Source organism: Labrus mixtus, chromosome 5 (assembly GCF_963584025.1).
Source record: "Labrus mixtus chromosome 5, fLabMix1.1, whole genome shotgun sequence".
In the NCBI taxonomy this organism is placed as follows: Eukaryota; Metazoa; Chordata; class Actinopteri; order Labriformes; family Labridae; genus Labrus; species Labrus mixtus.
In genome coordinates this window covers 10,418,541-10,440,106 of record NC_083616.1, presented here as the reverse complement: position 1 = coordinate 10,440,106, position 21,566 = coordinate 10,418,541, and the positions used below count along the sequence as shown (strand labels likewise).

Here is a 21,566-nt window from a genome sequence, read left to right as displayed (position 1 = left end):
TTGGGGTACAGGAAGTTACTGTATAAAACAGACCTGGTCTCAGTGATGTCATCTACTGCTTTCTGAAGAGGCCCAATGGTCACAGTCGCCATATTGGAAATGTTGTCTCCAACAAACATTTATATAAACAGCTATCACGGCCAAATCCATGTTTTGAAAACCTGGCTGTAGACATGTTTATTTCTGCTGTAAAAGTTGACATTTAAATATGGGCCGAATGCTTTTTGGAACTCAAGGACCTGCAGTTTATTGCACTTCCACAATGGCTTCATTTTTTTAACACAAGAGATTGCAACTCGGGTACAGGGCAGGAGTTTTAATTTGATTCATCTGAAATGAAATAATTGAGTTGTTGATGGGATATTGAGAGCAAGCCAGGGACAGTACATTTAGACATGACTGATAAAAGAAATAAACAGAGGGTGGAACATTTTGGGCATTTCCAATGTTTTATTTTATTAACAATGCATCCCTTTAATAGGATTGTATGTTTCTTTAGGTCAAAGCCCCCAAAAACATACTGTACACATTATACAAGGGAAACCACGATTCAGGCAAAACAAAACAAAAATCTTTTTAAATTATAATACAGTCTTGAGGAAAAATATAAATAACTTTTTTTCTTCTTCTCTGGTTGAGCTCACTCTATGGTACAGACTTATAATAAATAGATCGGATCTGACATCACGCAGCTGATCTATGAATTATCTCTCTATGAGTCCTTTTGTGTAGCAGCATTATAGCAAAAAACAAGCCGATGGAAACAGAGATCCCCCGTTTCCCTTGAAACCTTTTACAAATCCTTTAGTCATCGCACTCTCCGTCTCTCTCGCTCCCTCCTCTTCCTCCATCTCAGCCAATGACAGACAGTGATATTGCATTGTGGAAACAGTTTCAGGGGTTGATATATTCCTACAATGTAATGGCAGCATGTTATGGCAACCTATTTCTTTTTTAAAAAAAAAACGTTTTACAAGCAAGAAACACTTTAAGGTGACATAACAACTTTGCCATGCTTGTTGCACATGCAGGGGACTGAAGCACAGAGGTAAGAAGGCAAAGAGTCGGGCTGCTGCTGGGCTTACAGGATGGGAGACATCAGATTTGGTGCTAAATCTGTAATGCATCAATCAACAGATAACGTGAACATCTTTTTAACATCCTCCCACCTCCTGAGAAGCTTTACCACTAATGCAATGGCTGAAGAAAGACAGAAAAGATCCTACGCGAGTAAAGGATGGCATAACCTAGCATAAGTCTACACACTATTCTCTTGTACTGTGTAATGGTGGCATATATATAGTGCTTTAGAAAATACAATACTAGTGATGTTTGATTGTCTGAGATACAAGAAATAGAAAAGGAATTGGCTGTCTGTGCTGACGAGAGGCTACAGGTTGTAGGAAGTGGCAAGGCAAGAGAAGCAGATGCACACATGTGGGGCGGGATGTGAACCAGGAAGGCTCCAGAAATGTCAAAACAGCAGGACCCTCCTCTATGTAGTGTTTTTTTTGTTTCAGAAGGAGAGAAAGAACGCAGCGTCCGAGGAATCACTGGGTTGACACAACAACATGCCTTATTCATTTCATGACAGAAAAAAAACACAACCTCTGAAAAGAGATAACATGTTTGGAATTATTTCTTCTTTTTTTTGTTATAAATTGAGTCTTTGCCTTAATGATCCAGCTTGTCCTTCAGCTTTATGTCGATGTTTTATCAAGTTGCTCAAGATTGAATCCATTTGAAAACAGTATTTGGTTAAACGGCTCCCCCTTTTAACTGTAAACTGTAAAAAAAAAAAAAAGAAAAAGAAAAAAAAGAATAGGTTTGAAATAGCATTAGGCGTCTCAGGTTAGGTTTTGTTTACAGATATTGAAGTCCTTTGTTTCCAGATCTTGTTTGTTGGAAGAAAAGTGAGCGAAGATCTCCGTGTCCTTCTCTCCCTTGGCTTATACTCTGTTTGGAGCAACAGAACCATACCAAATGCTCCCCATTTTTTTTTTAACCATGTTCTATTTTTTCCTTGCCTATGATGTTCATGTTTGTAGGGTGCTAGAACAGGGTCTGTGCAGAAAAAAAAAAAAAACACTGGGCGGGGGGGGGGGGGGGGGGGGGGTAATCAGGATTCTGCAGGAGGGTCAACATCCTCTTCAACAGGTTTTGGTAGCTTTGTCAGGATTGCCTCAGCTTCTTCATACATCTGGAAAAGAGGAAAGAAGGGTGTTAAACTTGGAGTATTTGATACTAACAGGAATTTTAGAAAAAGAAGGCCAAAGTGTGTCTCACTGGCATGAACTGCACGTCCTGGAAGAGTTCCTGTATGAATCGGCGGGAGGTCAGGCGAAACATACAGTGAGCTAAGAGGTGAGAAACCTCAGAGTACAGGCAGATGTCGTCAAACGCGTAGGGAAACTTCTCCTTTATCCTGCAGAGAAAAAATATATATTTTCAAGGGAACATGCATCTTAAAAAAAGTGTTTATATTAAAGAGTAGAGAGGGCCTTACGTCAGAAGTCCTGTTTCGTGGCCTTTGGTTCCTACAGAGGAGCTGAGGTTGATGATGAGACGGAGAACCTCCTTCCTCAGCAAGACCCGGGAGGCAGGACCATCCTCTGATATCGCCTTACCACCTGAAAGACACACATAATTAAATATAAGCCGCAGGTCAGAGTCCAACATGGGCCGCCCGCTTGGAGGGCAACAGACTCTACATGGGCCGCACAAACTATCTGCCAGGCAAACCGGCGCCCTGTGTGGTTGATTTTAAATACGTTCAATAATAACATTTCCCTTTTTTTCTTAATGGCAAGATAGTACTTATGTCTAATCTATGTTTCCTAGACAAAAATGAGCACTTGTCAAGACCAAAAGGAGATTTTGTACATTTTCTTAAATGTCTCAAAGTGACTTCTCAGACATAAACATGGTTCTGTCTCACAGTGAACCCTGAGTGAGCGCTCATACTTCTTACAGTTATATCATTTTAAGATCTGAGCTTACAGAAAAATTAAACTTGTGCAAGCTATCAAATATGACTCCAAATGCTCACAGCAATTGAAAACACAGTTGTTATGCCTTAAATAGTTGTTCTCATACGTATCTTAGCTCGACTTTTTCATATTTAGACTACGAAAAATTCCTTCATGGGACACTCATTTTAGTTGTGTATACATCCTGTCTGTTCAACTCGCAGAACTATAATTTCATTTCACACACAAAACATCAGAATACATCTCCCTAAAAGTGTTGCTTTGAGTTTTGGATAGTTGATCGAGCGTATCATTTGGTTATTTTGCCTTGAGCTCCGCCTAGTGTCTATTTTTGTTTGGTGTTATAAAACACTCAGGGTGGGTTTCACTATGGTCTTACCTAGCACTATGTCAGCAGGTGTGGGTGTGCTACAGATTGAGCCTTGTGATACAGCAGCGTCGCTGCAGCCCGACACACCAGAGAACTTCGACTGAGGCATCACCTCCAGGCGATGGCCACCCTGCCCGCCCCATGACGGGAAGTCAACATAATCTGTTTAGGAAAAAAGACTTCATCATATTCTGTTCTGAATTTAAAACAGGTTCATGTGACAAACTGTGTATGTTTGTAAAGTTCCACCTGTGCGGGGGTGTGTGCTGTTGATCTGTGGCTGTGTGGGGTATCCCAGGACGATGGCTCCGACACAGTAGAGGCAGCTCTCATCAGTGTGATCCTGCAAACCCGTCTCCTCTGAGCCCACCATATGGTTCTGGCCATCACCTCTGCAAACAATCAGCTCAGAGATGCTGAACTGCTGCTTCAGGAGTGGGATAGCAGGGCGATCACCTAGAAAAATAAAAACAGTGTAAAGCTCAAATAAAATGTGTTTTTTGACATTGTTATGATATATTTTTAAAAAAATGCATTTACCATCTCCATCACCGAAGAGAAAGCATTTCCGCTCCTCAGACGGCGGGCTGACCCTCTGCTGAAAATAAGCAGAGTCTCTGATATGAAACATGTCGTTGATGTCCATAGGCAGAGCCAGGCCGATGTAGTCATCGTTACACCCATAGGTGGCGCTAGACACCATTGAGCGCACTGAGGAGCAGCGATGCAGAGTGCTTTGGTTGATCGGACTCAGGAGTTCCTCCTTATCCAGAGAGGCGAAGCTCAGCGCCTTCAGGAACCTAGGGAGGGCAAGAGGAGAGGTGCGTGAGAGGATCCGGGGGGAGAGACTGGGACAGATAAGGAACATGAGGAGTAAGTGAAAAAATGTTGGATAAAAGCACAGAGACAGAAACTTAGTGAACAGAAAGCCAAAAGGGAAGCTGGGATCACATTAAAGAACTGCAGCGATCTATCAGGGCATCACAGCAGTGGACACGGACGATAACATTACATGTAACATGTAACATAACATGTACCTGACACGGATACTGTCACAGCTGGAAACTACACTAAAGCACCAAAAGATCAGTCGTTTTTATTATACAGTGAAAAACACCTTTTAATGGAGGCAGAAGTTAACTCAAAAGATCAGAAAGTAATTAGAGCTAGTTCATTTGTATGTCCTAAAATACACCAACTATAAAGATATTTGATATGAAAATGAACACCTTTTTGTTTTAATCAACAGAAAATGTTTCTTCCATTACATAACTAATCTAGTGATTGAGTTTTTTTTAGAACATATTCTCAATGTCTGATGATTCAGGTTTCCAAATTAAAAGAATTTGCTGTTTTTTATTTAATAACTTAGGGCATTTAACAAAACAAATCCAAACCTGCGGTTCTCAGTAGTTTTGCAAAACAAAACTATTTAGACTTATTTATTATTATTATTATTATTATTATTAGACTGCTCGTAAGACCGAGGATTTAAATCACAGAATTGATTTTTCGAAAATGAAAAGGGATTGAAATATTGTGCAAAACTTTTTTCATTTAACACCTGGATTGATCTTTAAGCTATAATAAATAAAACAAATAAAAGTGAGAGTCAACAGAAAATAGCTACATCTCTCAGGTGGCATCTCTCTCTACCTGTGTGCACTTCTACAAAGAGTTACAGCTCTAACAGGACGAAACAACCAGAAAACGACACATGGTCAAATCACACTACGGGGATACAGGATTTTAAGCAATTGTTTAAAATCTGAAGGCATGGAGGTGTAGTTGCTAAGTAGAAGCAGTGAGGAGGACACATTATTTCTCTGATTCGTTGCTAGATGCTACATCTACTCAGGAGGACACTGAGTAGGTCCACCCACCGCGGTACAAGGGTTCTGGAGAGCCTGCGATACGGATTAAAGCCGCTGGGCTCTGGACAGGTACCCCTCCTATCTGATAACCTGACAGACACAGCAGAGGGTGCACAAAAATACAGTTGTAGCTGCCATTTCCAAAGTAGGGAGAAAGAAAAACACAGCCCCAGGTAGCCTCCAAGGCAACAGTAGCACATGTTGAGTTTTTCTTTAGGAGGACTCGAAACACATCTTTAAACTAAAACCAGATTCATGTCAGCAAAGGACAAACAGATGAATGCAGTTACCATACCGTCTGTTTTCTGTCATATTCCCGCTGTATTAATGCTTCATTTACCTGCGAGGTGTTAATCTAGAGTCCAGGCTGCCGGTCTTCATGGTGATGGTGTCAGTGAACAGCACGTCTTTGGCGGGCGATGCCAGCGCTTCACTGTGAGACAGAGACGGGTGTATCCTCTGCTGCTGCAGCCTCTTCAGTGTAGCATAGCCCAGCGCGTCCCGCGGGCTGGTGTACATGAAGCTGCAGTCTGCCAGGCTCTTGATGGTGGTGACTGAAGGAGACTTGAGAGACTGGGCTCTGCGGGGGAGAGTGTGCGATGAGCCCGGCGGCACCAGAGAGACAGTGGAGGACTTAGACGTGGACATGTGGTTGGTCTGAGCCTGGGGGGTGAGGGAGGAGAGCGTTTTTACAGTCTTGGCTGACACCACTGTGTTGAGGCTCACGCAGTCAGAAGAGTCCGGTTCAGGTTCAGGATGCTCAGGGTTTCCAACCGTCTCCCTGGAGGGGCTGGAGCTCATGGAGCTGATGCCGCTGGTCGTGGTGTCCGTGTTGAAGCTCTGACTGCGGCTTTTAAACTGAGACCCTCCCCCGCCCCCTCCTATGTTTCCTCCACTGGACGAAGAGCCGCCATCTCCTGCAAGACGCTCTCGGCTGCTTTGCTCCCTCTCCCGGCTTGGGTGCTCCACAGCGACGTGCACTCCTAGACCACTGAGGACGAGACCCGAACCCTGGGCTAGCCTACCGTCCACCAGCTGCTCCTCTGATCCCCCCCTTGTCCCCACAAAGGACGTCTCCAGGCTGACTGTGGGACTCTTGGGCATTCCTCTGCCGTTAAACATAGGGGTAAAGACGTCCTGGTTTGGGCTGTACACAGACGGCTCTGTCACCGTCCTGTTCCGCCTCATACTCCCTGTGGTAAGTTCCGTCGGGGTGCGAGAGCCTGTTGGGGTCTTAGGGTCGCTGGTAGATCGCAGCTTCTTGCTCGGGAGGGACAGAGAGTTGAGAAAGCGAGTGCGAACGAAGCGTGTGGAGGCCAGGATCGTGAAGGGGCTGCGCTCTTTGATTGGTTTGGAGTGTAGATAGTAAGAGGGCTCGTCTGACGAGTCCAGAATGTCGCACTTGTCATCGTCCAGGATGTACATGTCTGAGAAAACAATGAGATAACATGGATAACAATGAGAGCATTAGAGTTTCTCCAACAAACAGAAATAAATAAAAGACACACACAGTTCTACGTACTTGGCTGAGACTCGCTCTCGCTGTTATGACGCGAGCTAGTGGATTCAGAATTCAGACTGAGGGTGCTTGGTACTGAGCAGAGTTCAGAGGTCAGCTGTGCGTCCACCTCTTCTGGAGTGACAGGCCATAGCGTCCTGCGACTGTGTCTGACCGCATCCCAACCGTACTGCTTCAGCACCTCACAGCCCTGTCTGGTCTTGGAGATCACACCCAGCACATAAACACAAGTCCTGTGGACGAGAGAGAGGTCAGTAAACCTACTTAACATGCCAATTAGTCCCATTGGACACCTTATTTAAAAACAGAAGCGGCCCCTCTCTCCCTGTAGAAGGATCCATTTTGGTGCTCCATGTCTTTGGGGGCCTGCTGATTTGCAACCCAACAAGCAGCTTTTCTTTTTTTTTTGCATTTAACTCATCACTGTTTATTAATGTAATAATGAATTTAACTGTCCTCTCTCTAAAAGAAAAACCTGATTACTGTGAACAATGATTTCTCTGCAGGAGAAAATGGAACTTCTTAAAAACATGGTGGCATAAATCCTTGGCGATCCTTCTACTCTACTAAAATCTTGGTGCTGATGAGCTATGATGAGCTCACCCTCGTACTGAGAGCACCTCACAGTGCTGGGCCAACGCAAGTATGTCAGGAATGACATTCTCCTCCTGCAGGAGATTCAGACCCCAGTTTGAAGAGCCAATGTTACCCTACAAGAAAAACAACAAACACCATCAGAGAACATCTCTTAAACTATAACTGTTTACAGTGACAGAGTAACTGAGGGGACATAAAATGATAGCAAGAGACACTGACCAGGGCCCAGAGAGCAGCTTTCAGCTGTTTAATGCCCTCCCAGGTGTCCAGCATCGGGGAGCGTACTGTGTAGCTGAGGTCAGGAACCACACTCTGGAGATTAAAAACAGATATTAGGAAGAAGGCTTCAAAATCTTCACAACCCAGAGCTAGGAATGTGTATAAATAACAGTAGTTACCTGAGCCTCCAACAGGTGGCAGCCTGTCTTATCATGGACCAGTTGACCGTACAAGTGCACAGGCAGATAGACATTTGGTCTTTGTAACCTGCAGACACAAACGGAGAAGAATTAGGAACCTCGCTCCAAAGTCCATCCTGCAGCTCGCCAGATGAAAACAAACTACTTCTCACCTTTGGTTGCTGCGTCGGACATAGTTGTCTCCATCAACAGGTTTGCGGTATGTTGTTAGTGCTTCATTGAGCTGCTCCTCTATCAGGTCCACATACTTCAAGTTGTACTCCTACAATCAAAGAGCTCTGTTACTACGTGGTCTATTGTAATTTAGAAGATATTTGAAATCAGTGAAAGAAATATATATATAATGCTTTGAAGATGTGGATGTACTTATCCTGATAATACCTTCTGCCATTTATCCAGCTGTTTGCTTACGTAGCCTCTCTCGTTGAGGTAGGAGAAACCTTTAGGAATGGACAGGAACCTGGACAACACAAAGAAGAGTATTCAAGAAAATAAATGCTGCTGAGCAAAATAAAAGCTTAAAAAAATAACAAAAAGCAGCGTCTACAGTCGTGGTGAAAACCCCACCTGAGGAGCAGCAGAAGGCCCTTGTCTCCCAGATGGGACAGAGCTGGTTTCAGCTGGATCAAAGCGTGGAGGTTTGCCTGTGATGCACCAAAAACACAAACAAGTCAGACAACTGAGAGGCTCAACATGAAATACAACTGTCAGACAGATACTATAATCTTAACCTAACTGCCTTTTAACCCATTCACATTTCAGCACAGCATCTTATATCAGTCAAATATAGTTAATGCATTGTAATCTGACAAACAGCTCTTCAGTTCTCCTGAACTTGCGTCACTCTAAATGTGTGTTTTCATTTCAGTCACCTTGTCCTCGCAGGCCTCATCTAGTATGTCCAGGGCCTCCATGGACACAGCCTTGCTGTGGTCATGGAGCTGGGTGACCAGCAGCTCCATGCCCCAGCTGCTGAAGAACTCCACGCCCGCACGAAGCAGCACACGGAGGTGTTTGGTGCCGTACAACCTGCATGTCTGCTCGGTCAGATCAGAGGCAGTGAGGAAGAAAAAGAGGACATGAGGATGTTATTATAATATTGCGTAGACGCAAAATTTTATTTCCTTGAATATGACGCCTTGTTTTTGTTGTGGCCTTCTTACATCAGTAGCAGCAGTGAGGATCTTTGAGAGGATCACTCTGGCCAGACCGTCTCTGCTGTAGTCCAGTGTGGAAACAGCAAGTTTCAGCACAGCATCCTGGTTCTTCACAGAGCACAGATTTAGCAGGCTGCAAAAAACACAGAACAAAGAGTGGTTGACCAAATGTGTAAATTCATCAAACAAACATTTCTCAGTCCTACATTCTATTTGCCTACAAAGCTCTGGAATCCTTTTCTTTCTGTGCACTCACCACTGAAACAGGCCACATTTCTCCAGCAGTTTGACTCCCTGTGGGTGTGCAGAGAGAGTCCCAAGGAAGAGGAAGTAGTGTTGGCTGAGTGTGGTGAGCAGGCCGTTACTCTGCAAACAGCGCTCAGGCTTCAGCCCTGAGGATGAGGACAGCCATGACACCATGTCCTTCACCAGGTCCTCCAGGTAGCCCTGGCCATCCTGGTGAAATTACAAATTCGGGAGAAAAGGGGCGAGACAAGAGGGGAGTTAGAAAATGATTAGAGGTGAAAATAGGAATGTGTGTTTGCGTAGGTGTGTGCAGGCATCTCTAACCTCGTCCGAGTCCATGAGGAACTCCACAAACTGACAGCCGACCACAGTGAGTTGTCTGGACTTTGGGTGATCCAACGCCAGCCCAGCGTATAGCTTACTACTGGGCTTATAAAAGTACAGCAGCCTCCGCACAAACCTGTAGAACACAGAAAGGAAAGAAGTATTCAAAACAAGCTGTCAGATTAGTACTTCGGACTATTAATAACCATGATACGAATGAGTCTTACTTGTGCATCTGTTCGTCTTTATTGTTCCTGAGGTTTACATTTGGCCACTGGGGGAGAAAAAAAACATAATCTTAACATGACAAAGGAAAAAAAACAAAAAACATGTGAATCTTTGGTGCTATATAAGGGCACCCTGACCTTTAGGATGGTGGCAATAAGCAACCAGTTCCACTCCAGGTTCTGCTTGTGGTTGAGAATGTGACTGTCTCTCAGGTTCATCATCAGTGCTTCTTCTGTGTCCTGAACACACACACAGTAAATATTGATTATTCAGCTCTGCAACACACTTATACCTTTAATTTATTTACTTAAACACAGAAATAAAGTACAGACCGGTTCTCAAACTTCAGTAAAATAGCATAAAGTGAGGCTTAGCACAAACACTGAACTGAAGCAGGTGGCTTTACTTAGAGTTCCTTAGAAACAACAGAACCACATCAATCAAACATTATATGTTGTGTATTTAACACATGTAGAAATAGGAAATGACACATTGTGATTTAGGGGTTGGGTTATTTACTCATTCAAGCTTTTTGCTGAATAAAATCGGACATTCTTCAACACGTAAACAACTTCAAAGTCTTGTGGTTTTCTGTCAACCCACATTTTTTTTAATCAGACTATTTTAGAAGCACACAAAGGGTCCCTTTATTTTATGATGAAAGCCAGTGTCTGAGCCTTTTTCAGAATGCTTTTTCAGTGCAAAGCTGACCAAAACACATCCCAGAAGATGAATTTGTTATTAACTGTGGGGTAAGATGAGTATGACAATTAAGCACATTTCCTTAAAGGTCACATATTGTGAAAAATCCCTAGTCCCTAGTCCGTCTACAAACCCCCTAATTAAGATAAAAGTCCATCCTCCTCGTCTTTTGCCTGCTCCACTTTTCAGAAAATGTGTGCTCAAACAGGCTGTTTGGAGATTTGTGTGTGACATCACAAAGGGCAGTAATCCCTCCCCCAGGTGGGTGACACTCCCACAGCTAGGTGTTTGTTCTGCCCTCTGAGTCCGCCATCTCACTGAAAACAATTTGGCATGGTGCAAGAAAGCCCGAGCATCATCCCCTACCAGAGGGACGTGGTTAAACATGGCTCCCTTGTATTTAAAGCTATAGACACAGAAACAGTCTGTTCTGAGCAGGGCTGAAATAGAGAGGTTCATAGGCATGATCAAATACAGGATCAGAGTGGATTATTGGCAAGAAGTTTCACAGATATGTTTTAGGGAACACTGAGGCTAATTTAAACTTGTTGAAAGGGAGGAGAATATGTGACCTTGTAAATGTATTCTTCTAAACTATCCTAACATGATATCGGAGCACAGATGGTTGCTACACTAGCTAAATGCAGAAACTAAAGAGTGTGTCCATGTTTACCTTAATGACATAGATGTCCCGGTGGGCACGCGAGTGAGACTCTCTGCGGCTGTGTGAGGACACAGACTTGCGGATGATGTGATCCAGATAAAGACTGTGTGGTTTCAAACCTTTCTTCTTCTTCTCATGAAAACGCTTCAGATTGTTGACTGCTGCACTTGCCCGACTGGAAGAAATAGCAGCACAGGAAATGTATTGCATGGTAAAATATGATACATTCATTCATCAACATTTTCTGTTTAAACTTCACTCTTGTTACAGTGTTGATGGTAAGAAGGGCAATGCTGATCAATGAGGACTAGGTTTGGATAAAGAATTGTATTGAAAAAGAATATATCTTGTATTTCTGGTTAATAAATGTGTTAAACCTGAAAGACATTATAAAGGACGACTGACAAGCACGTCTGATAGTACTTACAGTCGTTTCTGCTGGGGGATGTCGAAAGAGGCTGCCATGTTGATGAGGGTGGGGAGGCAGTGCAGGTGGTGACTGTGGGAATGAGGGAGGATGGTGTTTGCCTGAACAAGAGAGGGACAGGTGAGAAGAAAGTAAAAAGGGCATTTGTTGTTAGAATCATCAACTGCTTAAAGCCTTTTTATAGATACTGTAACATAGACTTAATGCAGTGACAAGACAAAAATGTATAGTGACAGAGTGTGTTCCTCTCCACCATGCTACAAAAGTGCACCCACACTATTATACCAGACAAATTGAAAATATTTAAGATTGTGAAACATCTATAGAAGAAAAAAAATTAATGAATAAATAAAATAGAGAATACAAGAGAAAAATTGGAATCAGCTACAAAAAATGAATCATCATTAGGATAGAGGTGTTTTAAAAAAAAATGTTTTAACAATGTTTGCAATGTTGATTTAATTGACCTAATTTTCTGTACTTCAAAATGTAAAACAGTACTTTGAATAACTAAATATGTCAGAGATTCTTCCTGCATTTGGAATTGTACCATGTGTAGAAGTTCTCCTAGGAGGATGGTGGCTCTGACCGCAAGCTGATCATCGCTACTGGTCACAACCTCCACAAGACCCTGTAGTGAAACAGATGAGCATGTGGTTTAACAAACATGTTTTACACACGCAAAATGTGTGAATTAGGAGAACCAACAATGTGTGATAAATAACTGTGAACCAAGCCCAAAGCTGAGCTCACCTCTAACAGCCCGCTGGTGATGAAGGCAGAGAGAACAAATGCGAGGTAGTTGTCCATCAGATCGGGCCTAATGCAGCAAACAGGAAGAAACAGTTCATGGATCATGTAGAAACTCAACTGACTGCACTTTTGTTCAACATAAAAATGCTTTCATATTATCTCCCACCTAGAGCGGGCCCGATGAGGAAGGATGACTTTGGCCTCAGCAGCAACAAACCCATCAGAAAGTCTCCAGGTGTCCTGGAACCTGGCGGGGTCTGAGGAAGACCGGAACAGAGATTATCTTAGACTGTGTGTGTGTGTGTGTGTGTGTGTGTGTGTGTGTGTGTGTGTGTGTATTATGAACTTGTTTGTGACTGAATACAAAATTACAAGGTACAAAGATGTTGGTAGGAAGCATAAAAATGAATCAGTCGTATCACTCACCAACACTTAGAAGACCTTCTGTGAAGTCTTGAGTTACAATGGGCAGAGGGAGCCTGAATATCTCATATAACACCTCCAACAAGCCTTTCTGCAGGGCAAAATCATATTAGAGCAATCAGATACACACACATTTGTGGCAGAACAATCTACTTCAACCTCACTTAAAGCAAAAGATCTGATCTGTTTATGTCTCTAGTGTGTAACATAATACTGACCCAACTTGTGGCTACGCCTGAGTTTTTTTTCTGAATCCAGAGGAAACAGGGTTACTATGTGATCTGATCTATCTGTGCTGAGTGTTTTAATCACTCACTCTGTGGCCTCATACTCTAACCAGACTCCACCACAAAACTGCCTAGATTATTTTGGGTCTTTGTGTGTTCAAGAGCAGCAGAGGATATCAGACTGTTAGAAGTTTAATCTAAAAATTTCACTTACGGTTTAAGATATCTCATCTATCTCAAATGATCTGTCAATTAGCTCTCTGCTGCTAAATTAAGTAACAAAAGCTACTTCTAAATTGTGCATCTGTGAATTTCCTGACTTGCCTTTTCGACATTTCCTTGTTTGCAGCTGTATCAACACTCACCCTAACCTCCATATTTGGTATACACAGTAAGCCAATTAAAGATTGGATCCCAGAATTTCCAGCCTTGCATAGGTTGATAATCCCTGAGAAAGGACAGAGGGAAAAACAAGGGATTATGTTCCATTAAATCACTAGCAATATTAAAAGCAATCATTCTACAAATAGTACATTTACAACTACATCTACGTCCTTACCAGACCAGGAACGAAAGGCTGCCACTATGGCCATTCTACTTGACAAGAAACGAGACTCTCTGTCCTCCCTGTGAGAAGAAAACACACACATGAAAAACAGGACATAATGTTCCATAAACACATCATGATCAAGATTACTGTAAGGCAAGAAGCCCTACAAAGCATTTCAAAAAGGGATCAAACTACTCCTCTAAAGCCAAGCATCAAAGGGAGTCAAGGAGGATCAATGAAAGATATTTTATATCAAAGCAAATCTTTCAGAGTGAATTTAAGGATTAGTGTGACTTTGGCCTGTGTCACATCCTCAGGCGAGTCATGCTGGAGTCAAGCGGCCCAGATAACAGGCCTCAAAATCACAAAAACACTACAAAAACCCTCTACTCTCCTCAACGCTTCATGTGCTACCAATATAGGAGCACAGCAACAACAGCAGGTAAACACAGGAAATGTATGAACACTATCTTATTGTTTCACTCTTCATACCTCTCCAAACACACCACAAACACACACACTCACTTGAGTTGCCCTTCAGCCGTGTCTGCATTGTGACGGTAGTGAAAGTCTGTGAAAGGTGCGAGGATTTGCTGGAGGATGAAACAGAAGAAACAGATGAGTTTAAAATACGACCATTCTTTCTTTGCAGTTCTAAACCATCAGCGGGCACCATGATTGATACGTTTGCTTATTGTGATGTTTCTTTGAGTAAAATAAAACTCTTTATACATATCTCTGGAATCTGTGCAACCTGGGCTTCAGACTATGTGTGAAAATATACAACCATGTATGTGATTACTGTAAGTGCATGGGAAAGAGAGGGGCAATCTACCCCTGTTCATCCTGACAGGAATGACCCTAGCACACAGGCTCCTTTATACAAAGCAATTCCCCCAGAATTCATATCTTTGTGTGTGTGTGTGTGTGTGTGTGTGTGTGTGTGTGTGTGTGTGTGTGTGTGTGTGTGTGTGTGTGTGTGTGTGTGTGTGTGTGTGTGTGTGTGTGTGTGTGTGTGTGTGTGTGTGTTTTTACCTCCAGTTCGACATCAACACGCACGTACTGGCGGGTACGTGGGTGGTTGAGTAGATGGAGGACGGTGGTAATCAAAGCTTCGTTGATGCGACTCAGCTGACAGTCGATGACACTCTTCAGGATGGTGCTAAGACCGCCCCTTTTGGCCACCACCTCCGGGTTCTTCAAGGCTACAAATCATCACAAAAGAATGTTCATGATTGCTTCATAACAATCTATTTATTTACAGGGTACTTCTGTACCACTTCCTCAGTGCTTTGTGTCTGTGGCCTTAATAGTCTGCTGCGACATAAAACTCCAAGGCTAGGTAATCACCTAGCTCGCAGACGATGGCGATGGCAGCGCGGACCATGCGGTCCCTCTCCTGGAGCCCATCAGTACCCACAGCAATTAGAGAGTTTGCAATAGAGGTGGGGAACAGCATGGCATTGACAGTGATAATCTACAGAGAGAGAGAGAGGAAAACATGAGCCATCAAACAAGTCAGGACAAACAGAGGAGGAAATATAAATACAAGGTTTCATTGCCAGTTTTTCGGGACTCTGGAAAGACATCAGTTTTTTTTTTAAATGAAAAAACCCCAGTTGTAATATTCTGAGTATCTATTTCTTTTTAAATTATAATCCAAAACGTGATAACAGAACTGTATGTTGTGATAAGGTCAAACTATATGTCATTGAAGGCACACGGGGATTGTATTTCTGCCTGGATGGCTGATAATGAAACCAGACCCTGACTCTATGTGTGTAAGACCGTGAGTGTGTACGTGAGAGGAGAGTTTACAGTAAACTACAGAAAGAGCTATAAATAGCCTCACCCGCAGAGTCGTGCACACCGTCCACAAATTGACACTGCTGCCAACCAAACTGTCAAACAATGTTTTCAAGCAAAATGACAGTCTCTGAACCAATTGCAAATTTAAAAAAAAACATTTATATTATCTTACCTTTCGTACAAGTCTGAGAGCCTGAGTTCTCTCGCCCTCATTGCTCTGCTGGATGTCGATGCATCTAAACGAGCACACAGGCAGAATTAGTCATGTCCTTTCTTTTTATCAAAATTAACCTGAGATAAATAAATGTTTCTGCAGGAGACAAACAAGAGTGACTGAGGCTTGCTATTTCAAAGCAAATGGAATACTTTTGCAGTAATTGAGATAGACGTCCTATGATAACTAGATGATTCTTTGAGCCACAAAATGAAAGTAAGCGTGAGACAGCACTTTTACTGTTCCAGCTTAAGCAGGATCTCACCTGGCTATTAAATAGTCCACCTGTAGTCTGAGCACCTTCTGCAGCACAGTGGTGTCTCTGATGAGGTAGCGGAGCGACCGCAACCCTGCAGCACGCACTTCCTTAGCTTCATTAAGTAGAGCTAGGCGCAAACTGGGGATTGAAATCAGACAATTATAGCCCAAAACTACGCAGATACTTCTCTAATTGCAAAGTCATCAATTTTACGCCCGTAAAGACCTCAACTGAATACCCAGAGGGCTAGACTTACAAAACAATTTCATGAAGATGCAGACATAACAAGACGATGAATTGAAAATATAATGCATATAATACAATCGGTAACTAATGGCTGCTGGAACAAGCTTACCAAATGATGATTTCTTCGTATGTGTACCCAAAGTTTTCCTCACGGTGGCTTATGCTGCATAGAAGCTGCAACAAGAAGACAGAAAATAAATGAATTGTCTCGGTGAAGGATAAAAGAAGCCTAGTACAGCAATTAAGGTGGAACCAGTTTCTGACAGGGTGTTTGTTTGTTTATTTGGATCGCCATTAGCTTCAGCATAGCGAGAAGCTATTCTTCCTGGGGTCTGCGGTTTACATTGTGACAATACATTTTACACATCATCTTATATTCTTTTCACACTGCACAAACATTCCACAACATATAGCATATCTTCAATAACTAAAACATTTACATAAATGAACAAAAACCCAAAAGAAACAGACAAACACAACATCTCGCTATGCTGAAGCTAATCCAAATCTGAGTTTACAGCATCTAAAAGATAAACATGGTTACACAAAAAAGGTAAGGATCAGTACTGACTAACGTTGTGTTGAGAAGTAATCCAAAACTGCCACTTAAAATACCAAAGAGACAATCTAAATTTTCAAACAGCAGAACACTGTCATGCCAGCTGCTGCAGGAGCCATGCAGGTGTGTTTGTTGTACTTTTCCACTTGTCTGTTACCTGCTGACTCGATTGGAGTAGGTGAGTCGTGACTGGATAATGTTGTGCTTTCACTGGTGGTAGATGGAGGTCATAATAACAAAAGTGTAACTTGGGGCAACACATGTACAGTAGCAGGTGTTGTTGATACGTGCCACCTCCATCATTTTTTGATTATATACATGTGTGTGTGTGTGTGTGTGTGTGTATTGGATCTATCAAAATAGAGGTTGATAGCAATAAGTAAACATTTGGTGATCTAGTTCTGTAGTCATCTTCTGCACATATTTGTTTGAGGTTTTCTGCACCGCACCAGGCCTGACACTGGACTCTGCTTTAATCATGAATTGTCACTCTTAGCAGTGCCCTCACATCAATAACAGAAGCCCACACACAGCTGCTGTATACAAGATTCAAACTGTATGAACACCACAACAGCTCATCACAACACGCCTTCAGCAACAGTCTTGGTTAACTCGCAGGCAATAGCTATGTAATCACTCTGAAACGTATTGTTTGTAGTTGTACAAAGTAGGGTTGTGCAATTATGTACAATTTATGTAAAGACATGGCCATTGCTTTTTGGGCTACACATGATAATTTGAATGTTCACATGTACGTATACAATCATGGGAAGTGTGAATATGAAGAATGTCATGGTATTTATCCCACTTGTTCATTTCAAAGACACAACAAAAATGTGATTTATCACTCAGCACTTCCTCTTGGGAAAACAATTAGGTCAACTCAATGGGTCTATTTTTTTGCTCTGACTTCATATAACACAAAACAGATAGTAACAAAGGGAGGAGAGAGGGTGAAAGATGGGATGGGTGACACAGCATGGTGAGTAGGGGGGTTGTTTTGAACCAGCTGTCAGAGCCCATACAGGCGGGAGGGGAGAGGAGACAGGGAGGGGGGCAGGGGGATTAGGTCACCCTCACTGTTGTGGAACCCTTATAAGGAATCAGAAGCATGGTGCTCCAACAGACGTAAACACACACATACACGCCATGGCTTTTAACCTTCCGTCAGTAGTAAACAACATTTTTAGGTGAACGGATTAGACTCAGCCTTTAGCCTGACTGTGCCAACAGCACAAGGACAACACTGATTAGCTGAGCTGGCACCAAAAACTGGTCAAAAGATGTCAGTGACAGACAGTCCGAAGGCAGAGAGAAAAATCAGCTAAAGTCAGTTCAAATCTAGAAAAACAAGTGCAAGTTTTTCCCTCATACTTTCAAATTTGCAAGTCATGTTTTCATTTTCTACATGCTGTTATTCCTGTTAAAAATAACAGGAAGGCTGGAGAGTGAGCAAGAATCTGTTGGGTGGAAGGCGGAAAAACACCCTGCAGCAATCACTGGTCCATAACAGAGCTGACACTGGGCATGTCAGCATTATGGAAAGCACTTTAAACTACTGTTTACATGTGGAAATTGCTTCCCTCTGCACTTGCTTTTAAAAATGTTTGAAAAGACTTATCCGGCCACACTGTGAGTCTAACTCGTCCCTTCAAAATGCAAACAATTAATCTGTGTATGACAGCTGACTTCTACTTATATTACTGGTCCCTTTTGTTTGGCTTAACACAAAACTAAGTTGCTTACATTTGTGTGAGCAATTGAGACATACCAAATGTCCCTGAATCTTTGCTGTTAACATCCAAATTACCGACCTTGACTGAGACACTAATCTGGTATCACCCATGCACCAAAAGCTTTTCGAATAGGAAATAGAGACCATTAAAACAATACTCATGCATTGGAACCTGAGGTTCTAAACTCAGTGCGCTGCCTTTGGCAGACATTGGGTCAAAGTACTTAAGCGTCCTTAAAGCTCCTTTTATATTAACCTTCAGTGTCATAACAACAGACACAGCTAGACTGGTGGCAGCAACATCCAAGAGAAGAAGATCAGGGAACAGTCTGTGGTTACACTATAGAGGATGGGGGCACAGCCTGTCAATCTTTACAGACATCTGAACAATGACTCAACCTTATTGAAAATCTGCATCTTTGTATTCTCAGCTTCAAAGGGATCTACAAACTGGTTTTAGAAAATAACAGCTTCTACAGATTCTCAGTGTTTAAAACACGGCCAAAAATAGAAAATAAAACCCTTTGGTAAAAGCCTCAGAACTTGACAGCGTTACCTTTATGAAGTTGTTCAGGTGGCCTAGTTTTCGCATGTTACTGACTCCGTGCGGTTTGGCCACATTTTGGAGGATTTCACGGAAGTTTTCTGATGGTTCTGCAGAAGAAAGAAAGGGAAATACAATGTAACCAACACAAGCATTTAACCATATTGTCATAATATCAGTTGATGAACCGTATTTGACATGTTGCAGGAAGGAAGTTGGTTTATCTGGAGGCACTAATTTAGTGTATACAGTCAAAACAAGGCCTAGACGGTAAAAGCACAGCGTTTGCAGGGGACTGTGTTTTGTTTTCAGTTCCTTTCACCTATTATGTCCTCACTGTAACACTTGTTGGTCTTCACAAAAGACAACTGGATATTTTCTTGGCAAGACTCAGCACTTTAGCAATAATTTGCATGATAGTTCTACCAGTATTAAACTTTCATAAGAATTACATCAATATGAATTAAAATGCAAATGATAGCTTAAAACATTGGACACATCATTCTGCCTGGCAAGAACTTATTCACTCTACCTAAGAGCAAGAGTAACAAAAATATATAAATAAAGGATTACAGACAATAGTAAAAAATAATAAATTAAAAAAGCATTGAAGCGCCTTTTCAGTAAATTCAAGCAAGGTTTATGTTAAATGAATGAACTAACTAGATACAAGCAGAGGTCCTTAAGCTGACAGGGTAGTGGTGGGAATCCATCCATACACACATACTGTATACAAATGTATAAATACATCCCAGCTGAACTTAGCTAACTGAATCTACTATAAGAATTTGGAGGCAAGAAAAAAAAAATGATGTGAAAGAAAATGCATAAGAGTGTGTGGCTTCACGATCTTGAACCTTTGGGCACAGACAGACAAAGATCAGTCTTCAGCATTATGATTGAACCAAACTCATTTGACACACACTGAAATATTACAAAATGAAATCTTTAGGTTAACCTATGCCCAACAACTTCTAATGATTCAGTAAATGAATGATGAAGCAGCTCACTGGTTTAGTGTCTCTTTATGAGGGGGGGGGCTTGAAACATGACACTGTTGGCCTTTTTCTGTGCTGCAATCTTATCAGGACCATATATCGCATAGTTAAAACAATTGGGAAAAGAGCAGTAAGTGGCTTGGTTTCTCCTGGGACAGAGGAGCACTGGTATGCGGTGGTGTGGGGATAAATCCGATCAGGCTGTGCAGCTGTGCACTGAGAAACTATCCTGCGCAGCCTCTGCAGTCTCAAAGCTTTACAGCCAACAGCCTTCAAACAGAAATTCTCCTACAGCCAGCGGCGACCAATTCATGACTGCTGCACTTGTGTTTGGTTGGCTAAATAACAGGCTACCTTGCCCACTCACACCAATCAAAACAACAGAGCGTCGTCATGGCTGGTTAGCCGTGGCAGCTAGCTGACGCTAACTCAGCTAGTTAGTTAGCCCGCTGCCGCCTGTTATTATCATGTTATATATAAGGACGAAACAAAAAAGGAAAATAGAAAATTTGACAATTGCTTTGACAGGACAAGTGCACTGAATAACAGGGTGTACACTGCATGATGCTAGCGTTTGCAGAAAAGCTCCTCATCCATTTTGAACAGTAATCGCTGTGATGTGATGAAGCCTGTGTTACCTCTGGTCAGATCCAGCGGTACGTTTTCTTCCCCGCTGTCATTCCGACCTGTCAAAAATACACACAGCGGACACGGTAAGGGGTCACGTCGAGGTCATCAGGTGCGTCACAAGTTGTATTTTTTACTGAACCCGCTCTTACGGTCATCATTGAGTCGAGTTTATCACGCTTACCTCGCATCCGAAGACTCCGGATAGGACGGCCGCGGAAGCTGGCCGCCATGTTTCCAGGAACATACACAACACCGGAAACTTCGGGGCTTCTCGCGAGAAAACAGACAACGGGGGCTGTCTCGAGGTCACTACAGAGCCGCATGCATCACACTCTACTATGGATCTATGCTATGGACTTGAGAGCTATGCTTGAGAACAGCTGGCTAAATGCCTCTGCTCATAATCTGATCTGATCTGGAGACAGTATGCTCAATGAAGATGAGAGATATCCAAAATCACAGCATTATTATTGTATTATAAACTATTATTATTTCAAAAGAGAAATTAAATAGGTTGTAAAATAACTTAACCAAAACCCCAACCTGAATACGTTGATCTTCATTATTGAATACAAAAGTAAAAGTCATATTGAATTCTAAAAGTCAATGATTGTTAACAGTGAATAAAGCATGTTGAAGCCTGATGAAGGTATAAAAAATGTAGCCTACTTAACCTACTGATTAACAAGACTTGTCCATGATTTTATATAACCATAATCTGACTGTTTAAAAGCTAAAAGATAATACCTAATGCTTTAAACAATAATGATTGATATAAATGATCATGCATTCATCATCAATGTAAACACTGCATACAGATGTGTGGAATTTAAATGATCCAGATTCTGATGCTCATCACGTTGACACAGTCATTATAAGTTAGTTGAATTCGTAGACGCAGTCTGTGGGGGAAAAGATATTTAAAGAAGCTTTGATTTATTTATTTTACATTGATGGTTGTAGTTGACTTACGTCCAGTAGAATTATTAAAATGTAAAATAGACTCGATGAATACATTTATAAATTAACAATTATTTACAGCTGGATGCATTCAATGAAGCAAGTTGTTTGGTTGAATTTTTTGTTTGAATTGTATTGTTTT

At 42.1% G+C, this 21,566-nt stretch overlaps 1 protein-coding gene across 1 annotated transcript; it reads right to left on the bottom strand.

Annotated features, from left to right (window-relative positions):
* Positions 1-1,145: 1,145 nt before the first annotated feature.
* On the bottom strand, positions 1,146-20,707 carry LOC132973984 (rapamycin-insensitive companion of mTOR-like). Its single transcript, XM_061037730.1, has 37 exons — positions 20,646-20,707; positions 20,473-20,520; positions 18,849-18,946; positions 16,108-16,172; positions 15,759-15,890; positions 15,452-15,515; positions 14,821-14,947; positions 14,506-14,675; positions 13,996-14,063; positions 13,480-13,547; positions 13,286-13,368; positions 12,697-12,784; positions 12,437-12,527; positions 12,271-12,337; positions 12,068-12,148; positions 11,518-11,618; positions 11,100-11,265; positions 9,862-9,963; positions 9,724-9,770; positions 9,497-9,632; positions 9,183-9,382; positions 8,933-9,059; positions 8,642-8,806; positions 8,337-8,413; positions 8,151-8,229; positions 7,922-8,031; positions 7,749-7,836; positions 7,570-7,662; positions 7,357-7,463; positions 6,757-6,986; positions 5,575-6,661; positions 3,901-4,160; positions 3,610-3,816; positions 3,370-3,522; positions 2,507-2,630; positions 2,287-2,425; positions 1,146-2,200 (listed from the first exon to the last, which is right to left on the bottom strand). The coding sequence occupies exons 1-37, from the start codon at positions 20,692-20,694 to the stop codon at positions 2,120-2,122; spliced, it is 5,178 nt and encodes a 1,725-aa protein (XP_060893713.1). The 5' UTR covers positions 20,695-20,707; the 3' UTR covers positions 1,146-2,119.
* Positions 20,708-21,566: the final 859 nt, after the last annotated feature.

Coding starts and splice junctions, on each gene's coding strand:
- LOC132973984 (XM_061037730.1), bottom strand. CDS start 20,694: ATGGCGGCCAGCTTCCGCGGCCGTCCTATCCGGAGTCTTCGGATGCGA. Junction 15,891..16,107: donor TACGAAGAAATCATCATTTG/GTAAGCTTGTTC, acceptor TTCAATCCCCAG/TTTGCGCCTAGCTCTACTTA. Junction 12,785..13,285: donor TACCAAATATGGAGGTTAGG/GTGAGTGTTGAT, acceptor TTTGCCCTGCAG/AAAGGCTTGTTGGAGGTGTT.